Genomic DNA, 12362 nt, shown 5'->3' on the forward strand with positions numbered 1-12362 from the left:
TCAATGTCTGACTGAGAGAAGTAGTTATGAGAGCTTAGCAGGGGAATGTGAGAGGATTTTATTCTGGTCTCAAAGAGGATCAGCGCTGATTGTGAGCAATGAAAACTAAAATATGCTCAAAAGCCGAGGCGTAACGCATGCTGACAGACATTTTCATTTCTGTGGGAAATAACAGCACATTTATCTCCTGCTATTAGGTGTTTTGTTTTGTAGAGTTCTCGTCAAATGTTTGTGAATGTGTGTTGTTTGCTTGTTTGTAGTTTGTCTTGGTTAACACGAGCGAGTGGGAACCGTGTGGTTGCTGTTTCCCAGTGCCTATGGAGTCTTTACATGCATTTCCTGTCTGCTTCTCAGAGAAAGACATGAAAGAGGGAAAGGATTGTGGGTGGTCATTGTTTATCAAGAAAGTGTGTTTATGAAAGAAAAAGAAAATTAGTGATTGGCAAAACCTCTTTTGTAAGAGAAACAATGCTGAGCAAAGCAGTCTCGCACATGAAGACAAAAGCATTTTTAAGATGTTCAGTCATGTTTGTTTAAATGCTTTTAATGGTAAATGGTAAAATTTACTTTGATAAACAAAGTGTTAGAAGATCAGTGGTTCTCAACTAGTGGGTCGTAACCCAAAATGGATCACAGGTCCATTCTGCTGCTGTGATAGTTATGGGTCGCAGACAACAGGGGGAGAAAATGCAACAAACCATTTAATCATGCATAGTTTTATCATTTATATGTATATATAATTTTTTTTTTCCACCATTACTGAAAGCGGTATAAAAATGCACTAAAGCGTCAGTCTGGCAAAGACAGTTTTTTTTTTATTATACTGTAATTAAAATAAATTTTAAAGAATGGTTCACCTAAAAGAATTCAATTTATTCAAAATTGATTCACCCTCAGTCCATCCAAGATGTAGATGAGTTTTTTTTTCTTCATTGGAACAGATTTGGAGAAATTTAGCAATACATAATTTCTTCTGTAGTGAATGGGTGCCGTCAGAATGAGAGTCTAAACAGCTGACACAATAATCCACAAGTAATTCACATGACTCCAGTCCATCAATTAATTTAAGGCATTTTAACTTTAAACTGTTGCTTCTGGTCAGAATAACTGAGTCTCCATAATAAGTCCTCTAGTGAAAAAATCTATCCCCTCTTGTTCTCTCACATCAAAACAAATTTGTTTAGAACTGTTTGACTCATTTCACCTGCAAATTGTGCTTAATCTGTACATTTTTCTATCCTGATTCAGACAAGATGACTTTTTCACTACAGAAAGCAATATTATGGAAAGAGGACTTGTATTTTATCTGGAAGCAATGGTTTGAAGTTAAAAATGTCTTGATGAATTTCTAAACGCAGCTTTTCACTTCAGAAGATACTTGTGGATTTTGTGATGCTTTTATCAGCTGTTTGGACTCTCATTCTAACGGCACCCATTCACTGCAGAGGATCCATTGGTGAGCAAGTGATATAATGCTACATTTCTCCAATTCTATTCTGATGAAGAAATCCATTTACATCTCTGATTGCCTGAGGGGGGAGTACATTTTCAGCATTTTTTTATGTTTGGTTGAAATATTCAGGTAAAATAATCTTAGTTGAAGTGAAAATAGAAAGCAACTTCCATGAACAGGTTGAATTAATTTCAAGAGTTTTATTTGTCACATACACAATTATACAGAGTATAACCAGCAGTGAAATGTAGGTAATTTATTTTGCCTATAAAGGAAAGATAAAAGAGAAGTCAATAATTTTCAAGAAAAAAAAAAGACGATTTGGTCAGAAACTGTTGTCATTTCCCATATGAAAAATGGCCACACCATGACAAGCTCATCAGGCCGAAACTAGGAAACGATTTAGTGTAATTACAGTGTAAAGCATCTCTGTTACTCAACAGACAGATAAATAAACAGAGACAGGGGCTGGACAGGAGTGATGGATGACCATGTGGAGACAGAGAGACTAGACAACACTCTCAATCTATGCTCACACAAGCATGTGTATGTGTGGTGTGCAGTGCTTCATCTTTTGTCGCGCAACATGGGAGCACTTGTGTGAAAGCATCCAGGCAAATGTGTGTATTATGAATCACGTCTGATTGATCTCGGACACGCTGCTCTGTTCTCATCACTAACAGCGCAGTAGCTGTGGTGTGTAGTGTGGGTGTTCATATTAGTGTATGTTTAATCAGCGCAACAATGGGAGTCCACTGCAAAACAGGATACCACTGTTTCCTGCAGCAGAGACTGTCTCTGGGATACACACACAAATATAAACACCACCTTAAGGCTGGCAAGGTAGCTAACTATACATACTCTCAGTGATTCTTATATACACTTGATCAATCAATAAATAAAAATTAATTTAAGTTAAATTAAATTAACTAGTTTTGTCTGCACTGGAAAAATGGTACTGTGTAATTGGCACCTTAAGGATCAGTTTTTACTTGATTTAACCCTTAAAAGGTTTTTATTGGTGTAACCAAATATAGTCAGGTTGATTGAGTCATATTAAATAATATATCCAATTTATTTTAAATATTAATTGTATCACAATTTTACATTACATTTTAAAATAAATTTTACATTTGACAAAAATAAATGATTAAAATTCCCATGCTTCACAGTTTTATGAACTGAGTGGAGAAATTATGGCAGTGGAAGTTGTGAACTTCTTTAGTGGTGAATGGATTTGTTTTCTTTTTTTTTTTGCATTTCCATTTCCTCCAATAGTAAAACAAAAACAGAGACTGATTATGGTCAGTGTTGGAGAGTAACTTGTTACATGTAATGGAGTTACTTAATTTAATTATTTACTTATGAAAATGATAGCGATTACAAAGGAGGTAACATCTGAATATTTTTAAACAAACACCCACGCGCACACAGATTTAATTAATATATAATTGATGTATTTTATCATTATTTAACCTCAGAACAATCTCAGAATAAAAAGAGGTGCTAAAGTCTGATTTTGCGGTGGCTATGCATTAAAATGAAATGTTTATAAACATAATTCAAGTGATGAAGGATTTGGAAATTTGGTTAAACTATTTTAAGGTGTCCTTGTTACAGTGTACTGTATACATATAAATACTGAGTAATATTAATTAACTACATGTACTTACTATAGGGTTAGGATTAGTGCTTGGATTAGGGTTGCTTGCATGTAATTATGCATAATTAATTGTTATTATAACAGTAAGTGCGTGTAACGTAACAAGGACACCTTAAAATAAAGTGTTACCGGAAAATGTCTTACAGTAATCAGTGTTGAGTACTACGGTAAGGTTAACCCTGCTTGGTTTAAATGTTTGAAAATGAATAATTGTTGAAAACATTCATTAGAAAGTTAGAAAAGTAATCAAATGTAATCAGTAACATACATTAATAAAGTAATTGAAATAGTTACACTGCTTATTATATTTTAAATAGGGTAACTTGTAATTCTTAACCTAGCACATTTCCAAAGTAACTTTCCCAACACTGATTATGGTGGTCAGAAAAGAGAAAGATGATAAATTGCTGCTTGTATTCCCCATTTGTAAAGTCTCTTTGGATAAAAGTGTATGCTAAATGAATAAATGTAAATGTAGATGTCAAATTTGCTGTGACTCCCTCAGCCATTGTGGTAGAAACACCCACACAACAGCATTAACTAGTTTTCTGAAATTGAAGGCCAAGGTAATATAACACAAATGTAGTGACATGAATGGACACTACATGAAAATATACTAAAACAAAAAAATTAGTAAGTTTTATAATGTTAATAACTGGAAATGTGTTATCACATTCTGTGAAAAGTTCCATCATCTTGTGCCCAGCTTGTAAAAGCTAAACGCAAAAAAATGGCTAGGAAAAATAAAGGCCGTTCCAGCATAATGTGTTTGCAGAAACTGCAGATTTTGTTTGAAATTTTTGCTTTGTAAAACACAGTTTTAAGATCAGTGGCTTAAGATCTCTTTGTTGTTGCTGTATCTCAGTGATTATCTAAATAAATGTTATAAATGTGCAGAAAGAGCACATTAAACTTCTGTTTGCTGAACTCTGAAAAACAGTAGTGTGTGTTTGCTGCATCAGCATGCTGGCATGTGTGTGTGTGTGTGTGTGCGTGCGTGCGTGTGCAATGTCAGCTCATATGTTTCGGCTTTCAGCAAGTAAAACACACCTGTGAGAGCTCCAGCTGTTGTTTTGAAGAGCCCGAACAAGGGAAGCAGAGACAGAGGAAGAGGAATGTGCTGCTCTCTCCTTTTTTCCTTCAGCCCTTCTCATCTCCTGTATCTCGTTTGTTCTGTTAACTTTCATCTCATTCAGGTCTCCTTTTTCCTAACAGCCTTAATTATCTCTGTCTCCTCATGCTTGTTCGCATCTGTCTGCTTCTGTCTTTATGCCAGAATTGTAGATGTTAACAAAGATGCCAAAAGCACCACAAGTTGTACCGACATGTTTTTAATAGATAGACTCTATTCTTCAAAACTAGAGAGAAAAGTAATAAACGTGGGACAGAGAGCAGAAGACAGGGGCACAGACAGTCAACACCCCTTTGGCACCTGATGATCACTGTCATAGATTTCAGGGGGTTAAACTTCTGCTAGTAAAACAGGTTAGGTCAAAGGTCACAGATTATAATGGTGACCTTGTTTTTCTCCTGTCCAACTGTCTCGCCATCGTTTCATGTGCAGTTGCTTTAGACAGGCATTTATGAGCAACACTATGTAGACTCAAAACATTCAAGCTGCTATTTCAAGTTTTACCTATACTTAATTTTTTTTTTACTGTATCATTTGCACTATTTATTTTAATGACAGCTGCTGAGCGAAGAAAAAAAAAGAAGCAAATTGAACTGTTAAGAGCTCTCCAAAAATAATTGGGCTCCGGTAACATCTATATAATAGAACAAAGTATTTGTGATCTATATGCAGCTTGTAGAATAATTTATTCTGCCTACACAGATACATTTAAATGGCTGTCATTGGATAAAAATGCCTTTTGCAATCAGATTATGACATCAGCCTGATTTGATCACTTTAACCAGTCAAACCCTGCCTGAACTGGAGTCTGTAAAAGTGTGTTTAATAGTTTGATGCTAATTTTAAAAGTTTTACACATTAAGGGTACGATCACATTTTCCTTTGTATGGTGAAATTCCACTGGTGAAAGGCTATAATCTCAATTGGAATCCTTGCAATTTCCCTGGAATTTCACACAAGGATAATTTCTCACAGATTTCTCATTGGATTCAAGTTTGTTAAATTTTCAACACACAAATCGCCGTAAAAAACAAACAAAAAAAAAAACTTAGTTTGAAAGTGACCTCTGAGTAGGCTAAATGGTAATGCATGCATCAATACACTACTGATATACAATACCTTCTTTGTTAATGTTTCACTAATGTGACCATGAACAGTTGGAAGTAGCTAGACTTCTTTTGTGTTCATCAGAAGAAAGAAAAGAAGAAGGAACAACTTGAGGGTGAGTAAATGATGACAGAATTTTCACTTTTGGGTAACTGGCCATCTAAGAATTCAGTGTTTTTGTGAAGTGTCATCTGCATTAGATGAAGACTTTTCTCATAATAGCTATCTATAAAAAGTGTTTTATTATCTATGGTGCGTGTCTGCTTTTGCAGTGTATTTCACCGTTTTGAAATAGGCTAATTAGGCCTATTCGAGTTAAATGCGGTTTTTCACTAAACCACGGACAAAATCCTCACACTCCATGACTGCCGCTTCTGTTGATACGCAAGTAGTTAAGTAGTGTAGATGAGCAAAAATTAAGAATGAAACTTTATTATCAAGCTTTACCAGCGGAGACAGCGAGAGAATCTGAGCTGCTGAAGAAGCAGAAAAGATCTTAAGGCAGATGACAGAAAAAACGAACAAACATCGCTACAGCATACACAAGGTGGAAAGATTTGATAACAGAGAAAATAGTGATGCCCAAATTGCTCCTCTCTTCGTTGGACTGGCAAGTGAATTCATTTTTTTGTAAAGCTCTTTAATTAAATTAACAAGTATCAGAGATTTGCTAATCCACGTCGATAGATGGTAATGCTAACTAATCTAAAAACCTTTAAACCTAGACTGTTATGTTGTGGGTGGTAGTCACTGAAAATAGATTTTATTATTGTACCTGCATTCATTGCCATCAACAGCCCCAGACAAAAGCACAAAATGTAAGAATTCTGTAGTAGGACACCGCAGCTGTGTTTTTAACTATTTTATTTCTTCATTTTTGACTAAGATTCTTTAATTCCTGCTTTTAAAATAATTTCGAAAACAATACATAGCTTTATTTAGATTTTATTTAGACATTGTAGTATTTATGTTATGAGATTAAGCTACAGATTTACATAAGTGTTTGTGAGATCTTATTTTTTCTTCATACTTCCATACTCAAGTACAAGTCGCTTCAATCAGTCGACATGACTTCTTTACTGCGGAGGCCTCTGAACGGAATCAGAGACTCTCTGGACGAGTTTGGCACACTCTGCCATGTTGAGGTGTTTGTCATGATCTTCATCTACATCGTCCATCCACTGCTGAGTCACCATAGGGTTCAGGGTCTACAGAGAGAGACAGAGAATAAAAATGGTGTATGGTGTACACTTTATGTAAAGGATACCAAACTATAACCACCTTCCTAAATTATATAGGCTACATATACACTCACCGGCCACTTTATTAGGTACACCTGTTCAATTGCTTGGTAACACAAATTGCTAATCAGCCAATCACATGGCAGCAACTCAATGCATTTAGGCATCTAGATGTGGTGAAGACGACTTGCTTTCGAGCATCAGAATGGGGAGAAAGCGGATTTAAGTGACTTTGAACGTGGAATGGTTGTTGGTGCCAGACGTGCTGGTCTTAGTATTTCAAAAACTGCTGATCTACTATGATTTTCACGCACAACCATCTCTAGGGTTTACAGAGAATGGTCCGAAAAAGAGAAAATATCCAGTGAGCGGCAGTTGTGTGGACAAAAATGCTTTGTTGATGTCAGAGGAGAATGGGCAGACTGGTTATAGATGATAAAGGCAACAGTAACTCAAATAACCACTCATTACAACCAAGGTATTCAGAATACCATCTCTGAACGCACAACACGTCGAACCCTGAAGCAGATGGACCACAGCAGCAGAAGACCACACTGGGTGCCGCTCCTGTCAGCTAAGAACAGCAAACGGAAGCTACAATTCGCACAAGCTCACCAAAATTAGTACAATAGAAGATTGGAAAAACGTTGCCTGGTCTGATGAGTCGATTTCTGCTGCGACATTCAGATGGTAGGGTCAGAATTTGGCGTAAAGAACATGAAAGCATGGATCCATCCTGCCTTGTCTCAACGGTTCAGGCTGGAGGTGGTGGTGTAATGGTGTGGGGTATATTTTCTTGGCACACTTTGGGCCCCTTAGTAACAATTGAGCAAACGCTACAGCCTACCTGAGTATTGTTGCTGACCATGTCCATCCCTTTATGACTACAGTGTACTCATCTTCTGATGGCTACTTCCAGCAGGATAATGCAACATGTCACAAAGCTCAGATCATCTCAGACTGGTTTCTTGAACATGTCAATGAGTTCACTTTACTCAAATGGCCTCAACAGTCACCAGATCTCAATCCAATAGAGCACCTTTGGGATGTGGTGTAACGAGAGATTCGCATCATGGATGTGCAGCCGATAAATCTGCAGCAACTGCGTAATGCTATCATGTCAATATGGACCAAAATCTCTGAGGAATGTTTCCAACACCTTGTTGAATCTATGCCACATAGAATTAAGGCAGTTCTGAAGGCAAAAGGGGGTCCAAACCCAGTACTAGCTAGGTGTACCTAATAAAGTGGCCAGTGAGTGTGTGTATATTTATATATATATATGAAGAGTTAATTTGCAAAAACAGATAACTCCGTTTTTAATCTTGTGACTGAAAGAGTTAATCTCAAACTGCAGTTGGGTTATTTTGACTAGGTTAAAAAATAACTAAAAAAAACAGCTAACTAACACAATAAAACACAAAAACATGATAACATAACATGATTTTTTAAAATTTAAAAACGTTAAAAGAGTTCATCACCTATTTATATCTACCTATCTATTTATATTCAACGCCTATTTTTATAATAAAATTATTAAGCATGAAGTTAATTAACTGAAGATTATATTGTAATTCTTCTAAATATAGAACAAATAATTAAAATATATGGAAAATATTTACTTCCCTTCCCACTACCCAAATTTTTTCATGGACCCCTTAGCAATCCCTATTTATATAAGCATATAAAAATGTATTTCATTGATTTAAAGAGATTGTTCACCCATAAATGAACATTCTGTTAATTTATTTCTTCTGCTGAGCACAAAAGAAGGTATTTTGAAGAATCTGGGTAACTATAGAGTTGGTGGTCCTCATTGACTTCCACAGCATGGATAAAAAATACCATGGAAGTCAATGGAGACCACCAACTGTATAGTTACCCAGATTCTTCAAAATACCTTCTTTTGTGCTCAGCAGAAGAAATAAATTAACAGAATGTTCATTTTTTCTTTTGTGTTTAGCACCACTGATGTCACATGGACTATTTTAACAATGTCTTTACTACCTTTCTGGGCCTTGAACGTGGTAGTTGCGTTGCTGGGTCAGAAAGCTCTCAAATTTCATAAAAAATATCTTAATTTATGTTCTGAAGGTAAACCAAGGTCTTACGGGTTTGGAACAACATAAGGGTAAGCAATTAATGACAGATTTGTATTTTTTAGGGTGAACTATCCCGTTAAGAAAAGTACATGTATACAGACCTGGATTGCCCGTCCAAACTCAATCAGCATCATTTCAAAGACCTTTGGCCCGTCCAGAAGGAGGGTCCCACCCTGAGTGTAGTATGTGCAGATCTCGTGTCCTAGACGAGGAGGTGGGGGGGTGTTCTCTATCATAGAAAAAGAAAGCAAAGGAAAAGTTTGTAGATCCATATGAACATGAGATATCATATCATTTTTATTTTTTTAAAGGTCTGTATGATCTCTAGTGAAAAGAAAACTGTGATTGGACACTCACGTTGAGAGTTCACCACAGCAGCGAGCATGCACAGGCTCAACACTGCCACCAGATGGCCAAATTGTGCCATTGTTGAAGATGGTTTGCAAGAACAAGACTGAGACTCGGATGAGGAGAGACTGTAAAAGAAAATAGATGAAAATAAAGAGATTTAGACAAGAGAAAATTTATAATATTGCCACTATATGTGGATCTTAAATATCCTACAACATTTGAATTGTGTGGTTTTTAGTGTGTGTCAGTTTCCATTAAAAAGAGAGAGAGAGAGCATTTTTTGTAAACATTATGTTATTAATTAAATATGTTTAACACATTTTTATTTAGTTGATACTATTTTTGTTTAATTCTACTAATCATGACACTAAAAATGCGTTAATCTTTTCCTTACGGATAAGAATAGTTTCAGAACAATATTTGAATATTTGATAATATTTGAATATGGAAAGCATTATTCAAAAATAAAAATTAAACTGAAAATGTTTTTCATCAGGTTTATTTAACAAAGTATTCTTTTTTTATATAAACTATCAGTAAATGTTCTCCAGGTAATAGTATTTTGCTTTCTTAAACTTTATCTTAATAGGCTTGAAAATAAACAGCTACTTTTATATTTGAGCTAATAACATTAAGAAAATTTATATGATTGTGCGATGAACTTTATCTCCATTATTTCCTCTTCCTCTTTAAGTCCTGCTATAAGTTTTAGTTACAACTTTAAGATTACCACAGCAATCTACAGTCAGGACCAAACCTCAAGTCAGGTTCATATAGAGACATTAAACCTAGTTTTGAGTTTACAGAAAAAACATGCAATAGCAATCTGTTTTTGGGAACAATAAACTGGTTTTACACCCTCTTTTCCTCATTGAATAATCTACTCAGTGGCTCATGCCAGTTATCTTTCGATCAATGTAATACAGTCATTTTGCAAAGAATGTGAACGTGTAAGTCTTTATAAATGCTCACTGAAGTGTATTGCTTGAGTTGTCGATCCGGTTATGCAAGCTTTTGTTAAACTTAAAATACCGGCCACAGTGACAGCTCATGTGGGTTTTCACATGCTGCAACACTTGTCAATTTCTGGTAAATACTGGCAAAGTGAAATATTTAAGATAGTTAACTCCAAAAATTTAATTTCTCTGAATTACCCACGTGAATGTCTTTCTTCAGTGAAACAAAAAAGATGACGTTTGGCAGTGTGACCAGTTCAGTCACCATTCACTTATGGAAAAAATGAATGGTAAATGGTGACTGAAAGTGTCTTCTTCCTATCTGTTGCATTTTACAGAAAAGAGAAAGTTACACAGGTCTGAAGCCGCATGAGGGTGAGTAAATTATGACACCATTTTCATTTTAGGTTTGAATGTATATTTTTAAAGTCTTTCTTCTATCAATATGTAAATATTCTTCATTTACTAGAAATCAGCATTGAGTCGTAAACTAGTCTGGGATTATATTGTAGCCATTTGAATTATATTTTTAATACAGTGCAGGTGACAAATTATCAGAAAGTGTAATTTTATGATACCTGATAAGTTGTGGTTCTGAATCTGAAAACTGACCTAATAGATTAATAAAATTATGGTATTGTGCAGTGGTATTTTATTCATCTCTTAATTCAGAATGCAAATGTAAAATCACAACATGTCAATATATACAGAACTGATCAAAAATCATATTGAAAATTAAATAAAATAAGCAATAATAGCAATAATGTGTATAGCCTGCATTGAACACTGGAGCTGAACTTTGAAAACATAAGGAAAACAGAATATCAAAACAGTAAAAATAGTATAAGAGCAAGTAAAACAATAGTTGATAGAATAGAACAATAGAAAAGTAGATGAGTGCAGGTGCTTCTTACCTGTAGCAAGTCTGAAGAGAAACTGCCTACTGCTCTGAACGAGGAGAGGAGAAATACTAGAAATGTGTGATTTACATATCACCACCCATTTTCACATTTCATACAGAGAAAAGAGTCAGAGTTGGAGGGGAGACAAAAGGTTTGTTGATATGTTCTTCCTTGTTCCCGATGAACATCATGAAAATAAAGCAGCATTCATCCATAAATCAGCATATTATTTAAAACTATGTTCTCAGACTGGTATGCGCACAGTCTCACGAATTACAGCTTCCCAGTCATGACTATAACAATGATAAACATGCCAGATCAATAAAAGGTGTATGAACACAGGTGTATGAACAAAATAGACATTGAAATGGGTGAGCCGGCCTCTATACAGGACAAACAAAAACAGGACTGACAGCATTTTTTTTTTTACCAGAAGCATGCTTTTCCTTTCACTTTAATCACTTGACAATATGTGCCGAGACTTTGATCAAATATTGACATTATGTGAAAAGAACCTGCTAATAAAGTATAACCATAATGATGTGCTTGTGTCACAATAAGTGGTTGTAGCACTAATTTTTGCTTTACAGTTTGCCTCAGTTCCTTGTTTTGTGTTGTAACACCGAGGATCACAATTATGGTGTAGAAAAACTATTTGTTTGTCCATTTTGTTCAGTCATTTCTCAGTCGTTTAGTCTTTACTTGATGTGAAGTGCATCAAAGTGCTTAACAAAGACCACATGAAACCAGTTAAGCTGCGTATTTAGTTTATTTAGTAGAGAAGGGGAGAGAGTAAAGATTTGCCATTAACATCTACTTCAATTATGACCTTTTGACCTCTAGATTGTTTACTAGTGCTACGCTTTCCCATCAAAATGTATATGTGCCTGTTTCATCCAATGGTTCTGAATACCATGCACTCACGATGATTCAAATATCCATCATAATTCCGATCTGAAACAATTCTGTCATCTGTGCAACATTCCTAGATGGAGAGAGAAAAGCGATTAACAAATAATAATAATCAATAGTCAGGACTAACAAACCTGGGAATCTCACCCAAACTCATCATGTTAAAGGCCTCTGACATGTTCCCATGGCTGGATGTGCCCTGCATGTACATGGAGCAAATGTCATCATCACAACTAAGATCGTTTGGAAGTTCTGCCAGACATAGAGAGCAAAAGATAGTTTTCAAAAGATAAAAGACTGAAATATCCAAAGGCAAAGCACTGAAATTTGCATAAAATGCTGTTAATTGCTAACAAAAGTAAATGAGAGCAGTGATTAAATACTCACTTTGCTCAGAGATGATCACAGTAGCCAGCAAGCACAGGCTCAATACAACTAACCGCTGTCCAAATTGTTCCATTTTCACAGATCTCTTCATCAGCAGACAAAAATAAAAGATAATCTGGACAAATTAACCTGTAATGGACCGTTAATGAGAAAATG

The 12362-nt window shown here is 35.5% G+C and overlaps 1 protein-coding gene across 1 annotated transcript; it reads right to left on the bottom strand.

The window, feature by feature from the left end:
• Positions 1 to 5773: 5773 nt before the first annotated feature.
• LOC306877858 (uncharacterized protein) lies at positions 5774 to 11271 on the bottom strand. The gene is made up of 4 exons (XM_079429856.1): positions 10920 to 11271; positions 9056 to 9174; positions 8800 to 8927; positions 5774 to 6563 (listed from the first exon to the last, which is right to left on the bottom strand). The coding sequence occupies exons 2-4, from the start codon at positions 9123 to 9125 to the stop codon at positions 6432 to 6434; spliced, it is 330 nt and encodes a 109-aa protein (XP_079285982.1). The 5' UTR covers positions 9126 to 9174; positions 10920 to 11271; the 3' UTR covers positions 5774 to 6431.
• Positions 11272 to 12362: the final 1091 nt, after the last annotated feature.

The sequence above is a fragment of the Barbus barbus genome (genome assembly GCF_936440315.1).
Source record: "Barbus barbus genome assembly, chromosome: 12".
Classification (NCBI taxonomy): Eukaryota; Metazoa; Chordata; class Actinopteri; order Cypriniformes; family Cyprinidae; genus Barbus; species Barbus barbus.

Bases quoted from the DNA above. Each gene is read 5' to 3' on its own strand.
- LOC306877858 (XM_079429856.1), bottom strand. From the start codon at position 9,125: ATGGCACAATTTGGCCATCTGGTGGCAGTGTTGAGCCTGTGCATGCTC. The intron at 8,928-9,055 runs GTGAGTGTCCAA...TTTCTATGATAG, and splicing joins TGCTGTGGTGAACTCTCAAC to AGAACACCCCCCCACCTCCT. The intron at 6,564-8,799 runs GTCTGTATACAT...CTCTCTCTGTAG, and splicing joins AGTTTGGACGGGCAATCCAG to ACCCTGAACCCTATGGTGAC.